Source organism: Silurus aristotelis (genome assembly GCF_946808225.1).
Source record: "Silurus aristotelis genome assembly, chromosome: 12".
Taxonomy (NCBI): domain Eukaryota; kingdom Metazoa; phylum Chordata; class Actinopteri; order Siluriformes; family Siluridae; genus Silurus; species Silurus aristotelis.
The window spans coordinates 13640917-13665803 of NC_139585.1; the positions used below are offsets into that span (position 1 = coordinate 13640917).

General features: G+C 36.1%; 1 protein-coding gene across 5 annotated transcripts in view; it reads right to left on the reverse strand.

Moving 5' to 3' along the window:
• ankfn1a (ankyrin repeat and fibronectin type III domain containing 1a) overlaps window positions 1-24887 on the reverse strand; it is a 75680-nt gene that overhangs the window by 18020 nt on the left and 32773 nt on the right. For all 5 annotated transcript variants that reach the window (XM_083556121.1, XM_083556120.1, XM_083556124.1 and 2 more), the window contains exons 6-14: window positions 24245-24282; window positions 13269-13397; window positions 11651-11843; window positions 10676-10886; window positions 5292-5486; window positions 3204-3317; window positions 2859-2956; window positions 1743-1833; window positions 391-498 (exon numbers count right to left, since the gene is read on the reverse strand). In XM_083556121.1, coding sequence (XP_083412247.1) covers window positions 391-498; window positions 1743-1833; window positions 2859-2956; window positions 3204-3317; window positions 5292-5486; window positions 10676-10886; window positions 11651-11843; window positions 13269-13397; window positions 24245-24282 — 1177 coding nt within the window. The remainder of the gene's footprint in view (window positions 1-390; window positions 499-1742; window positions 1834-2858; window positions 2957-3203; window positions 3318-5291; window positions 5487-10675; window positions 10887-11650; window positions 11844-13268; window positions 13398-24244; window positions 24283-24887) is intronic.

The following is a 24887-nucleotide window of genomic DNA, read 5'->3' on the forward strand; positions in this document are numbered from 1 at the left end:
GTATGGAGACTTGTATAGGACATTCTGTATACTATTTGTAATATATCAGAAAGTTATTGTACCTTGTATGAGTCAATATGGAATTTCTTTTTTGTATTCTTTTTGGACATTTCCTGACATGTTAGAGGCAAAAAGAAAACACACTAAGACCACCCAAAAAGAGTTTTTCGTCTAGCTCGGACTTCAATCATCAACATAAAAGGATAAAATCATCAATACCCGCAATTATGACAAACAAATAAAAAATGTTCATGCTCCACTGCACACACAATGTGGAGTAATTATTTGAGTCACTGAGTGAGAAAGAGACAAAAAGAGCTGTGCACATGTACTATGAGTAAGAGTCTTTAGGCAAGTGAAGTGTGTGTGGGGGTGGGGGTGCATTTGTACCTCCACAGCTGTAGTGTTGGTGTGTGGCGCGGACCTGCTGGAGCAGTCTCTCCATGGCCTCGATGTGCCCTCTCCACCGAGACTCTCTGCCATCGCTCTCCTTCCAGTCTGACACACACACACACACACACACACACACACACACACACACACACACACACACACACACACACAAACATACACACACAGTTCATATTACACCTTAGAGATTTATTCTGCCCCTAAAAAAACATCTCCCCTTAGAATAAACATTGGGTTTATAGTCCACACTACCACAAAATTTTTATATTTGGTTATATTTTTATTATATGAAACTATATAGTTTGCTTGTTTGGGTGTAGAAAAAATTATGAATTTTAATTGCAAACCGTACATCTGATACTAACTCAGTCATTAAAACACAAACAAAGTGCACTCAGTAAAAAGACTAGCATTATGAAAGGCTCTCTGTGAATTAGTAAATGCAAATTAGACGCCCAGCACAGAAGCTACCATGAATTTGTTTAATGCCTGGCTAAAAGTGGATCATCCAAAACAAAATTAGCATAAATGCCTGATTATTTGAGTCACTGGATTGAAAATATTAGTAGAAGCGTCTGAGCTGAGCTAAAACGAGTAACAGATACACATCAAAACAAACTGCCTGAATATTACATTCTGTCGCTCCATACACACGAGAACAATTCTCAGTTGTTCTGTAAATGGGGAGATTGATTGGACTTGATGCGGGCGTGCGCCTCATGACAAATTCATGCGAACATAAAACTTCAGACCACCAAATCAGATTTGCCAAGCAATGTTTATAACTCAATGAGCCCCTGGAGATTTGCAGCCCACAATTTAGAAACAGTACTTTAAGTGACAAATGACTACATGTATGTGCAGTGCAAACAACATGAAACACTTTTTTAACCATTAAGCAGTAGAAATCGTGTTTTCACAGGTATTTTAATAATAAAAAAACTCCATTACAAAACATTCCCTTTATACAGATAAATCTCAACACTCAGTGTGAATTGATTGCCAGCTACAGATGCATAGCCAGCCAGCTCTAATAGCAATGACAGATTTGCCCTTTTTCTTATTGAACGCTGCTTTTAAAGGAGCACCTCGAGGCCAGACACGATGAATAGCACAAGCAGTGTGAAGCAAGGAAGTCGTGACAGTCACATAAAATCGCAGAGCTTCTTTTTTCAAGAATATAGTGCAAAAAAAGTACGTACAAACATTCCTCTTCTTCTTATTTGTTATTATTAAGCTAATACTGCGTTCAAGCCAACATATTCCTTCATGGTTATGTATGTACACAGATAGATATCCTGGTGGTTCTAGTGGTACTAGTGTTCACTCACTTGATGGAGCAGCACAAGGAGGTTGAGAGGTTTGTGACAGGCCCCATCCCTTCATGTTGTAGGCAGACACACGTACATAGTATTGCCTTCCCTGCAACAAACACATACATTAAGGCAAATGTTAATTTATTTTTACCCAATTGACACCCAATTTATCTAGTTTATCACAAAAACAGCTAAAATTTTTGAAAGGCTGAGGCCTAACACATGCTTGGCTCTTACTGTAAAACTTTGTCCTGCTCAGCAATGTTCTTTTTTAAAAAAAATTTTTTACAGCTAATCTACATTTTGTTCAATTCATAGTCTTTAAAAAAAATAAATAAACACTTGATGGCTTAATCGTATTTGACTCATTTGACCATATATGATTATTTACAAAGTTCTCCATATTCAGAATCGCCCTATTAAGCCAACTTTCTAGGGGAACAATTCTGATTTAAAAAATGAGTTACGTATGTGAGTTTGCCAAAAAACATTTTGGCATAGACAGTGTCCAAAGCATTACTTCAAAACACAAACATTTGCCCTGAAGCCTAGAAAATATCAGGGGACAGAAAACGCAGACTATTTCGCATTCACATGAAGCTGTATGTTAAAGGTTTCTTAATTTTTTCAATTAATTAAAAGATTCTAAATGAAAAACATCCACACCAGGTTGGATGTAAGGCAAAAAGTCTGTATGTCTGCATATGTTTATCTCTTCCTTGGGGAGATGGTAGCTTGATTGGTTAAGGCCTTTGGATCCAAAGTCATGAATTCAAATCCCAACCTCATCAAGCTGTCACTCCTGGGCTCCTGAGCAAGGCCCTTAACCACATAGCTGCTCAGTTGCATGAATGAGATAAAAATGTAAGTTGCTCTGGATAAGGGTTTTGTTGTTAGGAAATCAACACTGCCACACAGGAGAACAACTGTTCTAAAGCTGTACATAATACATCACTAACAATTTAAGAGATATTTATAAATATAATAAAGTCATAAATGCTTACAAAGGTTACTTATAATTCTGCTGCATCCTTAGTACTGTCTTTAGTACAAGCACATGCAATCTGGTACATATTGTGTGCAAGATTATGTGTTAAAACACCATTTCTTTTTTTTTTCCCCTTCAGTTACCGTTGTAAGGCCTGTAATTGTGCATTTGAGACACTGCAGATTTTCAAGGATCAGTTCTCCAGCTAATAAAGAGAAGTCTTTTAGACAGCTCCACTCCACTGCCAGAAAAAAAAAAAAAAAAGAAAACAGGTGAGAACAGATTAAACAATAGAATTTTGCATAATAAAAATCCAGCAATGTGCTGAATAGTGCTATAGGTTATTTTACATAAGTGTACAAAAAAATTAAATGTACACCGAAAAAAGCAACTGTCAATTGTCAATCTGCTGCAAGTGGTGGTTTTTCCCCTGATAACTTGTATGTGTTGTTGCTACAGACTCAGAATGCAGAAGAGGAAATTCCCACCTTTATATTTGGTGACCACAGCTGAATTGATGCTGGCCGGCTCCTGAAATGTGACAGTGAGGGATGTGCTGCTGCTCACAGTTAAACGCACAGCTGTCGGGGTCTCTGGAGCTTCTGTCAAAAATGTCCAATAAGAAACAGATTGAAAATTGTTGTTGCAGACCCACTAATACTTATGTCAAGAAAATAATGCACAATGGAAAGTGCTGCTAGAGGGAAATGATCAACAATGGGGTGCACAATAGAATATTTTCCAATACTGGCACAATCCAAAGTTTTACCCATCTCTACCAATGTGAACATGTTTTTATATGTCAGAAAATAAAATCCCATATGTATTAGCCATTTATAGCATAACAGTAGTTGTGAAATGTCCACAAAATATGTTTGTCCTAGTTTTTACAAATGCATTGTGTACAATGTTCAAACTATCATTCCCTCATATCGTTTTGCTCTCTAACTTAAAGTTAATATGAAAACATTTGAAGTTTCTCTGTCCTGAAAGCTCTCGTGTGATGGTAAACCCACTCACTTTTTCAAAAGCATTTAAAAAATTTTCTTTGTTAAATGACAACATATATTCAGTCCACATATTTAGACTGTGTAAAGAGCCTGCCACACAAGTCCCTGGGTATTAGTTGTTACTATAGAACAAAACATATTAGAACATGCTTTTAACTCATCAGCATGGAGAAATTAACAGCACTGTGGTACAAAAGGCATTAAATATCCACACTATCAGTTAACAAAACACTTCATGAAATTGGAACAGCAGATGATTGAAAATGTTTTCAATTATTTAATATAAAAAATTGTTGCGTTGGAGGAACGATGCTCAGGAATTCTTTCTAAACGAATATTTGTTGCATGCCTTGAGAGAAAACTAACATGGACTATCTTTCTGGTTTTTTTTCCTAGATTGCAAACTTAAATGTGTTATGATCAAAGAATCTGTCACTGTATCAGATTTTATATTCAGCAAAACTATCAAATACAACAAATACAAATCTAATACACAGAAGAAGATTAATGGCATCATGCTGTAAAGTAAAGTGGCAGCCAAGGCATGACTCAGAGTGGTTTGAAAAGTATCAAGCAGGTATCTGGATATGTACGAACGAAGTATTATGAACTGTGCTGTGAACGGGTTACTATTAGCAACTGCATAATTCGATGCCAGATTTGATGGAGACTAGATGAACTTTCACACAGTGTGTGAATAAAGCACTAGACTATTGATTGTGTTTTACTGTCTACTGGTTACAAATAGAGAGCTTTTTTATTGGTCATGGTGGCCTCCGATTTTTTCATTTGATAAACAAAATGGATTTTGTGTAATAAAAAATGCTTCTTTATATGCTTTCAAAAGCCACAGTTTACTGTGACATTTGCATACAGATTGCAGTGAATTTCTGCTACTTAAAAGATTATAGTCCCCTCTTCTTCTTTAGATTCTTAATCAGACCTCTTGCTGCATTTACTGAGCTGAATCTGTATATATGTAACCCAGAACACACTGCGCTACAAACAACGAAATGTTACTCATCTTAAACACTTAATCATTTGCCTCCATTGAGAATTGAGTGTTTGTATCATAGCTTGCTTAATAAGTTATAGCTGCAATGGCATTTGTAGATCACAAAGGCAAGCTGATAAAAAAAAAAAAAAAGCCATTCCATTTGCCATTAGAGTGTTCCATACCATCAAGGTACAAGGGCTATTTGAGGAAATTAGATTGTTCCTATTTTTCCAGACAGTATGCTATTAATACACTGCTGCCAATTTGTCAGAACAATTCAAACTGAATTCCAATTGAAAAGCTAATGATACAATTAAGACTACAATTACACGGGTGGATAAAATTCTGGGTCAGTGATATTCAACAGTTGGAATCTTTAGAGCATATTATCCGTATACCGAGACCGCGCACGTGTGAGTGTGTGTGTATGTGTGTGTGTCACAATCTTTTGTCAGGGATCTTCAAAATCCCACCATGTGCAATTCGTAAAATTCTGTTACTACAATAGGTTCTTCTCTTTCACATATGTTGATCACTTGTAAAAAGAAAATGTGAATTAAAGCACTCACGTGCGTGCTCAAATCCAGTGCGCATGCGTTTGTACAGCTTGCATTTCCACTCCCAGGCCTTGAGCTGCTTCTCCTTGTCTGATGTCTCCAGACTGAGGCTCTCTCTCATCACCTGTGTGGAAAGATCGCTCGCTCGCCTCTGAGCCTCCTGCACCAGCGACGAGAGATGAGCCTCGCGGCTCTCCTGACTCACAACTTTAAAAAAAAATTAAAACATTTAAAAACACTAATTCTGTGAATTAAAAGTGTAACTCATCGTTTATTTCACCTCACTGCCTATTGATCCTGTTCTGATTTATTTGTGAAAGCCATTTTCCAATACCAGCACATCCCAGTGTTTTAATAATCACACTAAGATTTTGAGAATTTCTAATAATACACAATGCATAGTTTTTCTTAGTTAAAGATGTGGAACACCAATGAAACAAGTTTGTTTTTGTTATCACTTGTTGTCCAGCTTATCCAGTTTAGTCAAGTCAAGTTTTCATTGTCATTTCGACCATGTACAGTTGGTACAGAACGCTGTAAAATGTAAAAAACTTTACTCTAGGACCTACATGACACAGATATAACTAGAACATACTGACCTATACACAGGACTATACACAGGATAATACACAGGATGATACACAGCTTTATACAAAGGTTATAGACAGGAGTAAGTAAAGAGCATGTATGCATCAGGTGATTTTGTAAAGTAAAAACTTGCAGCTTGTCATATTGCCAAGAAATTTACAGCTATAAGTGCTGGCACTGGAAACTTCTTCCAAAATATTTACTGTATGCATTTTTTTTTTTTTTTTTTTATTTCTACACCATGAGGCACATTCAGTGTTTTTTACAAGGACCTAATGATTTACTTGTTGTTTCTGTAAAGGTTTGTTAGGGAGTCAGGTTGCTAGCCAAAGCCCACCCTCCTCCTTTTAGAGACAGGGACAATCCATGGCAGAGTCCCACAAATGAGCACCCATGGGGTGCTCAAGGGCCTAAGCCTGGTATAACCAGGACTCAAACCCACAACCCCAGAATTCAAAGTCCAATGCCTTAACCACTAGGCTACCACCTCCTGAATCTGTTATCTGTTTGTTTGTTTGTTTGGAGAGTTTGCCATACAAGACACTGCCTAACATTTTACTATGGTAACAATAACCTTATTCTAAGCATATGAATATAAATCTTGCACCTATCAAAGCTGTGCCGTTACAGTAAATTAATTTGGTTACCTTACTATCTTACCTTTGATACATTACCTTTTCCTACCATCTTAACTATGTTCTGATTTTTGAGCCAATGTTTTTCTTTATCAGTGCCAGATTAAAAACCTACCATCATTCATTCTGAAAGACAATTCTTAAATGCAGCACAAAAATGAAATAAATGAGTACACAGGAGATTCTAAGGGATGTTGAGGGTTGAGAATGTAGGAATATGACTGATGGCTTGTTGCTGTTAGCTTGATGACTGTTAGCTTGCAAAATCCGAACAGAAACTTCAAACTTATTTTATATACTGTATCTGGAAATACAGTTATGCAGTTATATCAAATCAATAAAAGTATGAAGGTACCAAATTTGAAGGCTAACCAATATCTATCAGGGCATTCAGATGCATAGGTCAATATAATGTAGTTATACAGGACATATACATTAAAAAAGAAAGTACATTTATCCTAGCAATAGTTTTGAAATCCTAGAAAGCTGGGGTCAGAGATCAAGGATAGTCATGACAGATAGTCATGACAGAGTCTGACCTATGGCAGCCTAGCATTACTTGTTGGCAAAGTGAGTGTACAGTTCTTATACATTTAGTACAATAAGATTATATGCTAGAAAATAGGATTCATACAGAGGTTAATTATATAAAAGTGTTTTTAATAAGATATTTTGCTTAGGTTTTATACATGATCCAGATTTAAATATATCCTCAGAGTGGTTTTCACAGCACTATATCTACCACCACTTTAAAAACACCATGTCAAACCTCTATGAATCTGATGGCCTCCCAAACATAGCCAGTATCACCTACAGACAAATTCAACTTGCAAACTATCCAGTCAGTCTCTTGTGTGATGTACATGATCTGAATATTTCTAACCAGCCAATCAAAACCTTCAAGTAAAACTACACTACTTTTGATTCGCTTAACATCTCAGAAGTCAAACAAATATCCTTTTCAGTGCAACAAAATAACTAAAACATGCAGTTAGGGCAAACCAAGTTATTTAAACATAATACAATGGATCCTGGGGTCTACTCTAATTAGAATTTTTAATGACCAAATTGTTGTCCTGATGTAGACAACAAAAGTACAGCTCCAGGGACGAGAGCATGATTAGCTAATCCATCATCACAGTAAACAGGCTAATTAGGAAAATAAACCTATGTTTTATGCGCTCATAGGGTGCCAATAAAACCCTAAAAATCATTTTCATATACATCAGATTAAGAGATAACTATCCTAACAGCATATGAAAGTGCAACAAAGCCATCAAAACTCCATTAATCAGCACAATGCTGCAGCTTGTCAAAGCCAGTGTCCGTGTTGTTGCATTTGAACTCGTTTGGGGGTGGTGGAGTAAAAAATATGGACATACTTGGCGGCAAGCTGAAACACACAGCACTGTGTTTGGCCATATAGATTTGTCATGGTAAAATGAATGCTGCCTGGCCAGTGCTCCTCGTAGTCTGAAAACGACTGCATGGACTTTCAGAGCCTTAGTCATAGACCATGACAGCAAAATAAACAAATAAATACATGGCCAAAGAAACCCTCTTTCACTGTGGCTGTTCTGCTTGGCCCTAACCCCTCGAGACGAGAGCTCTCCAGGAGAAATGATAAAGTAAGTGTTGTCTTCTCAAAAAAAAAAAAAAAAAAAAGTTGGCATTGGGGAGAGGGGGTGGGGGTAATAAAACGAACCAGTCGTACTTGGGGGTCCATGGCGCAGTGAAAAAGCCAGCAATATTAGCAGCCTTGAGGTGCAATTTCCTGTTCTATGAAGATTGACATTCAGCCACTATGTGTGGTTAATTGAACAAACTATAAATTTAAGCTCTAACTATGCCAGTGGTGGTTTGTCTTACACAGTTGGCATTGTCGAGAAGCAGGGATCGCCCTAAATATAGACATTATGGCAACCCACTGAAGGTCATAAACATGCTTTAACTTCAACCTACGCCTGGACCTCCAAACTGTAAGGCGTCTGGCTGATTGATTTACTTGGCACTTCTGGCCTGACATAAATATAATGCAGAAAGCCCAGAAGGGGAAAATGCGGCAATGTTTATTTTCTGTTTGTTTACAAGGATCGAATTGTGCCACGGTGAAATGTTTTGAAATTTAACTGCCACCTGGGTACAATAAATCACTTAGTATAATTGCTCTGGGTTACATGCATCATTGGAAAAGTTAAACCATTAAATGACAAACCTTGTTAAGATTTTTCAGGAGGATGCTGTGCGATGTGTCCCCTTGCCACCCTAACGTCCAGACGGCAGCACACTGCTTTCTGTCTGCTCTCAGACAACATTTGGCTTTTTCTTGCTCCAAATGATTCAAGTGCTTGCCCTCTCGTGAGGCTTTTTTCCCCTTTCAGAGACATGGGAGGTAAGAAACACCTGTTTCTATTGCCAACTGCTTGCAGAGATGAATATACTATTGATTATTTGGAGAGCCCTGAGTGCAGAACAGAGCTGTTGCTGTATGTCTGTACACTACATCCAGTTTATTGCTCTCTATATTCAGAACATTCATTTTCATGAGTTTCTTAACCGTGAAGATTTAAGGTGATTTCCTGCAACCCCAAATCTTTTAAGGTTTAATGGGTTGCTTCACTGTAGCTTTAGTGTAGAGAAATAGAGCAATATTTCTAACCTGTTAAATGTTTCTGTTGTACATTGCTAATTAGAGACTAGTTATAGCAATCAAACATTTCAGACCAATCAAATTGATCTGATTTGGTATTACATATACAGTATATACAGCTGGTATGTATCCCAGCTTGTTTTGTAACCAACCACTGTAGTCATGATAGAAATAGCTATGACAGTCATCATTTGATTTGTCATTTTATAACCTAACTATGACCGCTTATGACAGCTGTCATGGAAAGGTTGACTTATTCAAGTGTAGAGCCGCTTGCTGCACAAGTCTCTAAAGCGAAGTGCGAGAAAACATCACACTGCCTCCCTCTATGTATACCTGTTTTCACTGTAAACGGCTTGTCACATTAGTGAGGCCTGCGTTTGGTCTCAACATTAAAAAACAACATTTTGACACAAGACAAATCTCCTCATGATGATGAATTACTGCAATAAACCTTCAATCTCTGAAGGCTTTAGTGGTTTTGTACACAACCCCATGATCCTTGTTTGAGTGTGCAAATCCAGATACACCAAGCCTGTTTAGGTTTAAACTCAAATTTTATGCATAATGTCAAAAGCTGCATATCAATCACCAAATAAGATTATTATTCAACGATATAGAATGCTATGTGCACAGTGAATCTTTCATATTATGTGTCTTAAATTAAATGTTTACCCTCAATCACAGACAGTATGATTCAATTAGTGTGTTGGGCCTTTCCAATTCTGTTGCAGAAATTTTAGATGGTTTTGTTCTTTTCATTATATAGATGTTGTTAGCACACTTACAATAGCATTTCATAAGAGTAAAAATGTTAAAGATCTCAAGCATGAAAGAAATTAATCAGGGTTTAAAAACAAAAGAGGAAGAGCCTTTGACTAAATCGTCATTTTTCCAGTGTTTAATGTCATATTAATGTCAAATTTAATGTAAAAGCAGTGGAGGCACCAAATGTTTGCATCTATACAATGCAGTTCCAATCAGTTATGGCAGAAAGCCAGTTCAGTTACATAGTGGGTTTCAAGGCAATGGCATTGAAAGCACTATTAACATAAAGATCTGAAGTGTTGGAACCTAATCAGATCAGAATGTATGAGGAAGTGAGAGCTGGACAGACTAAAGTATTAAAACGCATATAGAATATGTATATCACTTTTTATCTATTAAACAAGAGAAACAGCTAATTCTAATTGGCATCACTATCAGTGGGTAGTTGAACAGTACTGTGGGTAATATTGCAAAAGGTTAACGTGAAACTGACCAACTCAGAACCGGAATTTCATTACTGACTAAATAAGCCACTGAAGATCACATGCTCATAATAAAGATTAATAATCAAGTAGTTCAGGGTGGATTTTTTCCCTTTGTAACTGCAGGAGCTTAAAACTCTGTAAATATCTCAAACCAGTCCGTATGAGTTTCCACTATATCTGTCTGTCAGCATGCAAGTTGGTTCAAATGATATGTACACTGTGTACACTCTGATATTGTTTAAAGCTTAGAAGCCATGCATAAGTACTCACAATGTGGGCTCTCTTTGGCCCCTGCTTTGAGCAGCAGCTTGGCTATTGGCACATTGTTGGTCATGATGGAGATGTCGAGCGGGGTCAGGCCTTCACTGTTGGGTGTATTGAGATCCAGTTCATCTGCTGTGTACTGGAACAGAAGGATCTGTACAGCATCCAGGTCTTGCTGTTCCACAGCCTCAAACAGAGCCTCACTGCTCTGAATATTCTGCAGCATAGACACAGAAGACAAGCTTAACATGCCTGATATGTGCTCTGTAATTCTATATTGTGAAAAAAATTTTGTGAAGGCATTCAGTAATGGTACACAAATGGACAATTGAAGTCAATTTATTGTTATTATTTAACAATTATATGTTACTATTTCAGTTTAATTTACTGGCTCCACATTCCATTAAAAAAAAAGAAAAAGTTAAAAATATGCAATAAAGCTTATTAAATATTTCTTAATATTTCATCATATATATTAGGAAAAAAGAGGAAAATCGTTTAAAGAAAATGAAGCTCTTTTTTTTTTTATGTTTGATTGAAAATGTTATATAATTGTGTCTTTTCTCCAGAAGTTAACTATGTGACTATGTGAAGGTGACAAAGATTGCAGGTTATAATGTCCTGAGTATTACATAACACAGGAATGTTACATAACAGAGGAATTCGGTGCAATTTTCATTATGTAAGAGAGCTCAGTTATATACGTAAACTAAAGAGGGTCACAATGTAAAGTGTGCAAGCAGAGAGCAAGGAAACTGTCACTATCACATGTGAAAAGACCATTCCTGGAGCAGCTCTGAAACAGAAAAATCAATACTCTGTGACATTTGCAAGCGGGTCAACATTTGGTGAAGTTATGATTTAGAATGTGCTTTGTCTTTGCCGAGCTACACCTCTTGGAAAAAAAAAGAAAAAACAAAAAAACATCCAGGTCACAACAAGCACATATACAGTATTCCAAGTGACTTATTGGTCACTCACCGAGGCTTTGCGGATGCGATCTGATCGGCCAAAGAAGTAAGCATCCTCAAAGGACGAGTGGCTGCCCTTGAACTTTTCAGAGAGGTTGCGGTAAAGGCGCTTGGCTGCATTGGGGGAAGCAGGCGCAGCCCCCTTCTTACTGTGGCTCAGCTGGAGGTTCTGCATCTGCTGGGTCATATTAACGCAGAAGCTCCTGGAGAAAGGAGGAGACAAAAACTTTTTATAAGGAGCCCCATTACTAGTATGTCCCGTTTACTGCATCACAAGTGAATTAAAAAAAATTATATTTCCTATACATTCTCTGTTGTTTGTTTTCTGACTAATGGTAATTAATGTAAAGAAAAAAGCCTAATTTTGTTTAACCTTTAAAAAGTGTACTTTTAATATCCGCCAATGTTTCTGTAAGCTTGATTGACAAATGTAATTGAGCTCGGATGCCATTACATTTCTTCTCATTCTTGTCACGGTTGTTCCTTGGCATATTACATATTTGTTAGATATGATTAGAATAACAAAAGTAGTCATTCTTTATTCTGATTAAAAATACACTGCATGATATCTCAATATCACACCACTATAATCTTTTGACATTACTATCAGTGGCCTTCTCTTTTGTCTTTTTTAAAGTTCAAAGGATGTCTTTGATGATTTTGCTTTATGAATGAAATTTTTGCTGAACCTGGCAAATACTGTAAAATCCAATAAAACCGCATTGTTGTATGAAATATCTTCTCTGGCATTATAAAAAAAAAGAATTTAATACATTTTCCCCTAATGTATAAACATGAAGATATTACCTGAGAGCCAGTGTGAGTATGATTACATTATATTTCTGGACTGAATGAACAGTGTTACATAACATCAGACACACACACACACACGCACGCACGCACGCACGCACGCACGCGCGCACGCGCGCGCGTGCGCGCACACACACACACACACACACACACACACACACACACACACACACACACAATACAAAACACATACAAGCTTGACAAAAACACATCATTCAAAAAATTCAAGACTGAAAATCATTCACAAAAATGCTAGTTTTACAGTTAAATGGTCTGGGTACAAACTGTTCTACGTTAAAAGTATTGACTGTATGAGAAACTGAAGACAGCAGAGGCAGAAAAAAAACCCACTCATCATTATGTAGGATAAGAAAATAGTCCACATTTAAGATTGACACTTCCCTTGAGGTCCATTGAACCACAGGGTCCAGGGTAATATTTCTCACCCAGCAGTCTATAATCCTTTCGGACATGAAATTACAGCAGTATGCCATTTTTCATTGCTTTGCACCAAGTTTCTGCAAGAACGCCCACGTAGCGCTAATAATACACGCTCTACAGCGCAGGAGCACAGCCTCTGACACTAGCAAGTGATTTAGAGAATGTCTTGAGAGTTCTTCTTTCCTCCATGCCATGTCTGAAACTGACTTTTTCCCATCACCCAACTCCATTAATCAGAACATGAAAGCCTGAGCAACACCTAGCAGGTGCAGAGTGACAGCACGAATCGTACCTGGGTTAGATGAAGTCAGTTGATTCGTAAAGGTGTCATAGGAAACAGGGGGCAGGGAGGAACAGGCAGGTTAGAGAGTACTCACCTGTCAAGGCTCTGTGAGCTCCCTGGAGAAACGCTGAAGTAGAGAAGCGGCCGAAAGTCCTTGATCAGCGCGGCATCTCTCTGCCTTTGGTTGAGTCTCTGAGCCAAGCGGGAAATCTTACTCTCGGATCTGACAAGACAGCAAGGAGAGAAGCCCAGGTCAGTTTTTTGGATGTTCAGTCTTTAAGAAGAGCTTCATAGCCCTGAAGACCCTGCTCCTCAAAGTTGACAGGGAACACCTGGTGGTCACCAGCACGCTCCTATCCATGCGCATCTCGCCAGAAAGCTGGCTGTTTAATGCGCAGAGACAGGAGCATGGAGAGGAGAGATGGCGGGGGGAGGGAGAGTGAGTGAGAGAAAGGAAGGAAGAGGAAAAATAGAGAAAAAGAGGGAGGGGAGGAGAGGGGCATTCTGTCAGCACTAGGATGAGTAGCGCAGAGACAACAAAAGCACCCAGGCATTTACAGCAAGGTCCCCACTGAGCATGCTCAGAGTGTGCAGTTGTGAGTGGGGGTGGTCATGCAGAGAAGAGAACCTGTTGTTCTTCCTCTCATCACTTGTGTTCTCTGCAGTGTCGCTTATCTCTTAACAATCAGTACCATGACCGTCGTTCAGACCTTAGGTCCACAGGTCATTGGCACATATATGCATTGTGTCCTTTTCCACCACATGGATCATATGTTATCTTTATAAATCATTAAAGGAATATCTTAGTTTGATTGCACTGTATTAATGCAAAAATAGACTTTCTATACTTTATACTCTTATGAACTCAAATTCACCTTAAGGATATTCATTTATTTTCATATAAGAAGTAAATAACCAGCTGATTTAGTGCAAAAACTTTCACTGCTTATCATTTTGTTTTTATACCTAGTATGTGTCATATGCTTTCGCAAAAAGAGTCAAATCTCGAATCCTTGATCACACAATGTTTTGTTTTGTTCTTGTGTTTTTGTTTATTTATTTTTTTATTCTGATTTCCAAATTCCCCATAGTGGTCTATTTTTCAAAACAGTGTACTAAGTGCTCCTGTGCACAATGCATGGGCTAATTTTTATTGTTTTCAGTGGCCACTGGAAAATTACAGCCTTATTTTCTTTATGTAATATTTTTTAAAGATATATCTAATTTTTATAAGAGTAAAATAAAATATAAAACATTGTGACAAAGTCATGACCTGAAACAAGGCTATGGGGAAAAGGTAAATGACAGTGACTATTATTTATTTGAATATAATACTCATGTTCCAATGTTTTATTTCTGAAACAGAACAGCTACTACTTCACATGAAAGCTCATGTAATATGGATATGTAATCATTCATAGCTATTGTACTGAAGGCCTGAAAGTCATCTCCTGGTGCTTACACATCGAAGACCAGTGGAGTGATAATATCATGCAAGGTAGCAGACAAAGTTTCAAATGGAAAAGTAAAAGACATTCCTCTCATAAAACAGCAATGCTTGATTTCAAGCTGAGACAAAACAGTTCACGTTTCAAGACACACACACACACACACACACACACACACACACACACACACACACACACACACAGTATGAAATAATTTCCTATATCAAATCATTTTAAAATTATATTATATCATATTATATTATTTTATATATTATCGCTAGAAAAGAAAGAAATGTATTTGAAAAAGTCCTAAAAAAAAGTATATTTATTTATTTAGTTATTTTCATTATAAGCTATTAAACTCCACTTCCATTATAATAAGTTGTTTATTCTACAGAAGCTAGCTGTATACTTATTTTTCTGATCAGACCAGCATGTGCATAACAACAGTAAATTTGGTCAGTGGAATTGAATAAAAAAAAAATATGCTCCAACTGAAAAAAAAGAGTTAAAAGTCTTATATTAATCAGGAATGATGCAGGTATAACAAGATGCAGGCATAAATCTTAATGAGGACACACTCATCAAATGCAGCAAACAAGGTTCATTTGACGAAATACAGAAATAGGGAAGGTTGAAGAGGGTATACTCTGATGACATGGAGGGATCGCCTATTCACTCCGAAACAATACTTTTATCATTTAAATATAATTTTGCGAGCTTAATGTCCATGAAAAAAGAACAAAGCTGTTTCCATAGCTGCAGCTTAAAAGCATCTTGCTTGTGGATACTCACAAGGCAGAAGCCTAATGAACTGTGACACTGATAGCTCTGTGAGAAGGCCATATCACCAGGGTCTATATTCATTATCTCTACCAGTGGATGTGTTTGTTAGACGTTTATAAAAGGAAACAAATGTCTCACAACAAACAGTATCTTAGAATGACAAGTGCAGCATACTACAACAAATACAAATGATTAATCCATACAGACAGCATAATTACAGAAACTTAAATAAACTCACTGCACATATTTAATTAGAACAGAATTCACCATGACACCAGCATACAGAATTTGTAAAAAAGTTAAGTGACACTAATATGCTGTGATAATGCTTTCTTTTTACTTGTCTTTCTGAAATCAACCCTGAATTATAAAAATTCTGCAGCTGCTTTTTGTTTTGAAATAAATGTACAGCAAGTCAGTATTGACTCATTAATAATATTGCTAATCAATAAATGGTAATCAGTGATAGTGTCACTTCAATTCAAAAGCAGACACACACACACACACACACACACACACACACACACAAAACTGTATTCTTAAGAATATTTTGAATGTAGTTAGATATTGAATATTAGGTAGAATAGGCAGAACATAATATATGAAGGATGACATGTGGATTATAATGTAGATACACGTAGATACAATGAAGGTCGTAAATAATTTAGTTCACAACCAAAAAATAAAAATTCAATCATAATGGCACAAAACAGCAGGAAAAAAATATTTTGTCATTTTGGTTTTGTCAATAAAACTTGTTGAAATACATAAAGCAACTTAAAATTTTACCCTCTATGTCATAAAACAAAAAACATTGAGTGGATGCAAATGCAGATTACTTTAATGTGCAAATATATAAAACCAAGAAACTCAGATCATAAAACAATCACAAAATAACGCGAAACATAAACCTGTGCATGAGCTTAATTAACAATAACATGGAACATTAAAGACAAACATAACACAATGAGTTCTGGGAATACTATATGCTATATACACAAGGGCTAATCAAGGTGACCTAAAGCAGGTGTAAGTGATTAGTGACATGAAAAACAAGGAACTGCAGTGACTGCTGGGTAATGTATTCTGCAGGCTTAATCGCTAATACACTTTAGATCTAATCAATAATGATTATTCTATTATTATTATTCAATAGCAGCATATTTAAATACATAAATACAATCTGAATTTTTGTTTAAATAAAAGCACGTAAAAACTTAAAATGTTGGATTTCTTTACCTCTTTATTTGAACTGTACATAACCAATTATATTTCCATCATCATTTTTAACAAGCCACAATTAAAACAGTCTAGAATTGACAACCTCAGGAGGTGTTTCATGTGTTGAGGTGAATTGAGCCTCAGAACAAAAACAATATATTTCTCTATAAAAACTGTCAAAAAAATTACATAAATCACCAGTCTATAACAGCTCAACGCTTAACAATAAAACATCCAGGTGAACATAACTACCATTTTTGACACCCACACAAAAAACCATGAACAACTTTATTTTCGGAAAAGTAGCTAAATTCAGCACTCTAAGGGCTGGGTCTTACTCACACATAGCAACGTTTCTAGAGTTGTTAGTTGACCTGCACAGAATGTCTCATGAGAGGTAAAGGAAACCAAAGCACCTAGAAGTAGCCTATGTGCACTTGAGCAGAACAAGCAATGCTCTAAACATTCAGAAACCACAACTCAGGATCGAACCCGTGTTCCTTTAGTGTGGGGTCAACCACTGCTTATACACGATGTACATCAGGGTATAACTTCTGATGTCACTGAAAATAGATGATAGATGAACAACTATAAATCTCTTTAGCAAAAAGAAACAACAATATACATCCTTTGTTAATTTACAAAACCTACTTATTTAACATTTAAAGCGAGTCAACAAGCTAATTCAATGCTTGTAAAATCTGACTACTAAAGATAAAGCTGAATGAAATAAAATAATGCGAAGATTACAATTTATATCTTTATAATTGTATATTGATTTCAACTGCTGCAGAAAAAGTCTGGGCTATTTTAAATTGATTTATGACACACATTGATTCTATAAATAACAAGGGGTGTGAATACTAATGCAAAGCACTGTAATGCCATTTGATTGTATAACAGGTACTGATATAAAGGCAAAACCAAAATGATCTTTATACCCCTCTATTAGAAAATAATTGTACTGCGCTACTCATTTTGTATTGCAAAATGAGATTTTTCTCTTTTAACATCTTATCAGCCATCTCATATTGTGAATTGGTTTTATCTAATTTGAACTGCTTTCACATACAGACTTTCTGCAACGGATTACATGCTGATAAAGTGTCAACAAATGTAATCAGGGGAAAAAAAAGAAAATGGTAATTCACTTTGCTTCCAGCTGCCTAAACTTCTGAGTGGAAAGATTCTTCTCTGCAACACACCTTTGTGCTGCACACTGTGCTGAAATGAAACCCAAAGAAGTTGATTATGTGTTCCTGAGGCTTAAATGCAGCTTGCATTGAGTTGATCTCCATGGCAACACCACTAGTGCTATATTTCTTAAAGGCTATCAGGGGCTCATCTAGCTGCAGGCACTGCGATCTGTCACGATGGGGGTAAAAGTGTACAAAGCCGCTCGCCTCTGCAGCGCTATTAAACCTGCATCTGCAAACAGGCTTTTGCTAAAAACTAAAAATGCAAACACATGAACAAATTACTTAAATACAGCACAAAAATGCAGGCCAAGATCACATCCTCTAGAGCTATAACTACCTTAACCTTTGTATGAGGACCACAACTGGAACTTACACTAAGAAATTTGTCTGAATGGTTTCTGATGTTTTAAAAAGGGATTTTTTTTCATAGCTGTGACTCACCTCTCTGACGTGAAAAAACTAGCATCATCCAAGGTTGACTGATAATTGCCTCCTGTTTGCTCATATGACTTCTGTAAAAGGGTCCAATGTAATAGAAAGATAAAGCTTTTCCCAAATTGCATCGTTCTGTACTCAATTTATGTACTTCTGTAAATAAGTTCATTCATTCATCAACAGACCATCTTCTCAGCATGATGCATATGGAGTCTATACTGGAACAAAATGTACTAAGCTTAACAAATATCACTGCCTATAATGGCATACAAAAGTGACAAACTCTGCAGTATATCAGTATGAGGTTTGAGACATGGCCAAAACAAACTATCCTAGCTACCATTTAGTGACCACACCACATCTGTCTAAATAGTCTACCTACAATTTTAATAATCTTCTCAGTCATTTCATTTCAAAAATATATCCAGCAGTTGATGGGAAGATGCTGAAAAAAGCTTAGTAGATGAGCAAAATATGAAATACTTAAAAAAATGCAAACAGTTGTTTATTTTTCCTAATTTTCCCGCACTGATCTTCTAAGCTGAAGAATCAAACAGACAACCCCTGACACTTGAATAGCATCCACTTGCTTTGTCTGTGAGAGGTTTTAAATTTCACTGCAACAAGAAATTCCAATGGGTTCTAGGAAACCTAGTCACATAGTGTTTAGTGTTCCCACCTTAAATCCTATGTTCCTTGCACTCACACACACACGCACACACACGCACACACACACACAAACACACACACACACACACACACACACACACACACACACACACACACACACACACAAACAAACACAAATTTTGGATGCTGTGTGAAGTGTAAATAAAAACAGAATGCAATGATTTGCAAATCTTACAAACCCATATTTTACTCACAATAGAACATAGTAAATATATCAAATGTTTACACTGAGAAAAAAAAAAAGGTAGATTTGAATTTGATGGCTGCACCATGTCTCAAAAAAAGTTGGGACTGGGCCATGTTTACCAAGGTGTAAAACCCCTCTTTCCTTAACAACAATCCATATACATCTGGGAACTGAGAAGACTATTCCCTAGAGTTTTGGAAGAGGAATATGGTCTCATTTGTGTCTGAGATAAGATTATAACTGCTCAATTGTCCTGGGTCTTCTTTGTCATTTTTTGTTTTATGTTGCACCAAATATTATCAAATGGTAAATGTCTAGACTGCAGGCAGGCCAATTCAACACTTTGCCTCTTTTACTATGAAGCCATGCCGTTGTAATAGGTACAGTATGTGGTTCAGCATTGTCTTGCTGAAATATTCAATTCAAATCATTTTTATTCGTATAGCACTTTTAACAATGAACATTGTCTCAAAGCAGCTTTACACAGATAATGTGGTGATAAAAATGTTCTTTATAAGTGTAAGTTTGTCCCTGATGTGCAAGCCGGTGGTGACTGTGGCAAGGAAAAACTCCCCGAGATGGCATAAGAAAGAAACCTTGAGAAGAACCAGAAATATGCCAGGCCTTCCGTTAAAAATAAGGGCTTATAACAAGCCTTGTGGTCCAGTTGCTCTTTAATTCAGACATGACATCCATGGTTTCCAATATGAATCTCAAATTTTTATTCGTCTGACCACAGAACAGTTTTCTACTTCGCCAGAGAGGATGGCAGCATTTCTGGATTATGTTATTGTATAAATATGGCTTCTTCTTTGCATTATAGAGCTATAGAGCCTGTATTTATAGATGACACACAAAAAAACTGTGCTCACAAACAAGGATTTCTGAAGGTGTTTCTGAGCCTATTCAGTGATTTCTATTATAAAATGCATTGCCTTCTGAAGGCCTGAAGATGACAGGGATCCAATACTGATTTATTTGATTTTGTCAACACACACGATGCCTTAACTCTTTTTTTTATATCCAATCATGTTACTGACCTGTTGCTAATTAACCTAGTTAGTTGCAAAATGTTTCTCCAGCTGTTTTTTTTAGTAACCCTCACTTTTTCAGGAGTAGCAGCCATCAATTTTTTTCCTAAAACTGTACATTTCCTCAGTTCACACCTTTGAAATGTTTTCTATCTTCTATTGCAAATAAAATATAGGTTTATGAGATTTGCTAATCATTGCATTCCGTTTTTCATATTTATGTTTTACACAGTGTCCTAACTTTTTTGGAAATTGGGTTGTACATTGCAAAGGCAAAGAGCTACAAGACACAAAGGTCTTTTGATCATTTGTGTCATTAGATCTAGAATTTTGTGTGCTTCAAATCAAACAACAGATAAAGTTAAAATATGTATGAAAAAATATATATTTTAATAAATATTTGTGTGTGTGTGTGTGTGTGTGTGTGTGTGTGTGTGTGTGTGTGTGTGTGTGTGTGTGTGAGTGAGAGAAAGTAATGTGTGAAAGATTGTGTGTTATACACATCTTTTCTACTAATTAAGTCTTAATTCCTTATGCTGTTCTTCATTATATTGCTTATTTTAACTTATATTTCCAGTTTTCAAAATCATCTTGTATAGGTTACTATGGTTACAAATGTTTATAGGGCAGTGCATTGCTTTGGAATGATGATTACCCTGACCGTAGCTTTAATGCTTTGAATGCACACCTTTCAGCCTATCAGAATCAAATATTCAGACTGACCATGCTATAAATATATATATATGCTCTTCATTCTTCTCTTGGTCATGACTAGCCATCACAGAGCAGAAAGCACGCATTCACCAGTTCCAAGGTTTCGAAGCACAGGTAGACACGATACACTATTGAAGGCATAATAAAGACATATCAAGCCTCAAGGCTTTTATACTTTAATGTAAAAAGGACATCCATTCAAAACCTGTATTTTAATTTTAGGTTCAAACAAAAAAATGTACAGCATATTGTGCACATGCTAACATGCAAAGTCAAAGCTTAAATAAATACTCTACTCTGAAGAAAATATCATGGATTTTACTTGGCTTTCATCTGATTGAATACTGCCTTGAAAACATCTATTCTTTTATCGTTTTTGGGACACATTCATGTCCCTTTTTTATATGCAATAAACTAGGCAAAAGGCAAAAACACAAGAATTGGATCGTGAATGAATAAAAGAAAGTACTTTTCACAGATAAGTCAAAATTTGACATTTGGCTCTAACAGAAGAAATTATGTAAGACACAAACATGGGGGTAGAAGCTTAGTCATTTGGGGTTGTTTTGAAGCAGAGAAGAGGTTAGAGACTTATTCCAGGAAAAAAGAAATACTGAACCAAAATGGCTACAATTCCATACTTCAATGCCATGCAATTCCATCTAAACTGCAGCTAATTGGAACCAACTTTACCACACAAAAAGACACTGGCCTGCAGCATAAATCGAAGCAAAAACCAATTGCCTGGAGTATTATCTATTATGGAATGGCCTGCCCAGTCACCAGACCTAAATCTTACTGAACTATTCTGAGATGAGCTGTATCATAAGGTAAAAAAACTAGCGAAGATCATTTTGGCAAGTTTTTCAGCTGAATGTTTGTAGAAACTGACTGTCTGCATGCCAAGAGTGTGTAAAGCTGTTATGCATGCTAAGGGTGCATTTTTCATTGAAAATACATTTCAGTGTTTGTACATTTATATAATTGTTTGGTCAACGTAAATGTTCATGCTGTTAAATTACCTTGTTTTTTTGCATTAAAACAGAAAGAACATGCATGTGTCTATCAAAAACAAAAAAAAACTACTAGATGATTCCAAACTTTTTACAGGCACAGTATTATGTAACATTGACATTACTCTCTGAACATACTCTTTGAGGCTGGAGCAAACAGATTTAGGTTAATATGCAGAAATATTTTGCTTAATTTTAAAGTCCCAATAAATGTTTCTAAAGAAACGAAGTTTTATTGCACTATGAGCTATGTTGTTTTTTTATCAACTGACAAGGGCAGTCACCAGGATCAGTATTGTATCAGTGATGATTCAACCAAATGCAATGTTTTGATGGTAATGATTATCAGCATTTGCTAGCAAATGATTTTCACCCAGCTCAACACAAAAGGTTTATTTTTAATAATATTTGATTCAGGCTGATTTTAAACCCTTGCTTGACCTACTAAGAAAAAATATTAAATCCAAATAGCCCATAATTCACCCATAATTCATGCATTGATTGACTGTTGGTAGGTGGCCTTCTCTAAGCAAAGTTGCATTTATACCATTTCCATATTTAATAATGTTTTTATCTGTGCTCATTGTTGATGTTCAGAATTTCAGATATTTTCAAAAACCAACCTTAAGTGATACTTTTCCAGAATGCTGACTCATTCAACTTATGACTCCTTGGTCTTTTCTAGCAAAATCTCAAGCCTTCCAAAAACAGGTGTACTTATACTGAGATCATATGACAATAATTGCAGGCAGGTTCAATGCATTCACTACACTTTACACTTACCTTTTTCTATTTTCTATTTTAAATGTTTTATACTTACAAATTTGTATTTAATATTTATGCAAACTATATTATTTATGGATTTGCTTAAAATGCATAAACCGAGGCCCACAGTGCAACCACAACAAAATATGAAAAGGTTCTAGGTGAGGGAATACTTATTCAATTATATGATAAAAAAAAGGCACTCTTGTTTGTATAATATTTTATATTATATATATTTTTTTACTTATTTATATATTTCTTAATTTAAACATTTTAAGATAAAAAGTTTTGGTTAGCTACAACAATGACCTTAGCTATGTTTCTAAAAGATTTTGATGCTCAGGGCTCAGAAAGTTTTCCAGGAGCTCCGGATAAGGAGATAGCCAGTGCTGCCAATTAGCCCTTAATCAGGTAATAAATCTCTCAGTCTGAGCTCAGCCTCACCTTACTGACTGTGCCATTGACTGCTAATGCTTGACCTCCCTGCCTATGCTATAAGATAATAGCTAACAGAGGTTCATTGATAGAAAAGAATGAACCACTTGTGAAGTGGATTTTTTGCCTCTAGTCCCCTGGTGCACATTGGTTGGATGACAATTGTTGTTTTAACCTTATTGATAAGATAAACATTGTAGCTATTCCCTGAGGACATCCTCTAATGACTCAGTTAATCAAGTTAGACATCCTTCTCTGAGGTAGAAATGGTTCCATTGTGACTTTACTAGAAAATGGTTCCATTATGACTTTTCTGTTTAGACTCACTGGACAAAGCAGTAAAGAATATGGCAGAAAAGAAACACAAATGCCTACAAGCAAACATAAAGGTGTTTTCACCCTAGTGAATCATTAAATAAAATGTTTTGTCTTTTGTGCCTTTAATTAATCTTGAAATTAATAAACAGCAATTCACACCTACAAATGTACTGTACATTTGTACATATGTTGATGGAAAAAGGAAGGAGTACTATCTGATGAAGAAATAATTTACCTCACTATACGGAACTGTACATATAGGATGAATAAATAAAACAATTGACAAGAATAAAAAAGGAGAAATACGTAGAAGTAGATAACCCTGGGCTGCCTCACCCTACACCCATACCTGATTTTTGAAATTTCCTTGTGGCTGACTCAGCATAAATCTCCACAAGCACATTCTAAACTCTAGTGGAACATCTTCCCAGAATAGTGAGGGTTAATTATAACAGGAATTGTGACTAAATGTTGAATGGGATGCTCAAAAAGCACATATGAATCTCATGGTCAGGTGTCCAAATAACTTTTGTATGTAGTATTGTGTGTTGAATAATATTATTTCATGCTTATTTTTAGTGGAAGTCTTATAGACGATCAGAGATTTACGGTAGATATTAAATGACTAACCAAACTGACAATCCTCATACATTTCTTACACTCTAGACTATTTACCCTTAATAAATTTCCTTATTCTGAAAACTGTGCGATGAAATTAACATAACCGCCCCCCTTTTAACATAAATCTTTTGATAATGCATGCGGTTATTTTCCTAAGTGATCTATATGGGTTTTATGGGGCTTTAGAGAGTAAATAAAAAAACTTACTTTTTACGGGTTTCGTATCTTCCAGTCTCCGCGAGGCTCTGCAAAGGACAAAAATTAATAGCTTTAATTCTAAAGAGCAGAATATATTCATATAATTTAGCTCAATCATTATTTACTTAAAAAATATGTAAACTAGTATAAACAAGACACATCAGTCTCTATCAGTAGAGAACAAGGTCATGTCGACAGCGGTATAGCTTAACGGGTAACAAGTACAGTACTATCATGTGTCATTTGATTCTTCTAATTACAGAATAAGTAATGCACTTGTCTTCATTTTAATTTTACTTAATGCCATTTCAGAGACACTTTAATTTGATAGACACTTAGACCAGTTTGTATAAGAACAAGTCTCATTGTACTTAAAACTGGCAGCTGCATGGTTGTTATAGCAACCTTCAAGAATGATGTTGGGAAATTTTCCTTCCTGGTGGATCTGTAGCTCTTTCATGTAAAGTCGTCTGCACATGTTGTACCCATTGTATAAGTTATATAAGGATCGGGGCTTTAATAGATGTATTATTGTTTCCATCATGCCAAGAAATCTACTTATAGAAAAATGCATGTGTGTGTGTGTGTGTGTGTGTGAGTGTGTGTGTGTGTGTGTGTGTGTGTGTGTGTGTGTGTAAATGCTTTTAGTGTA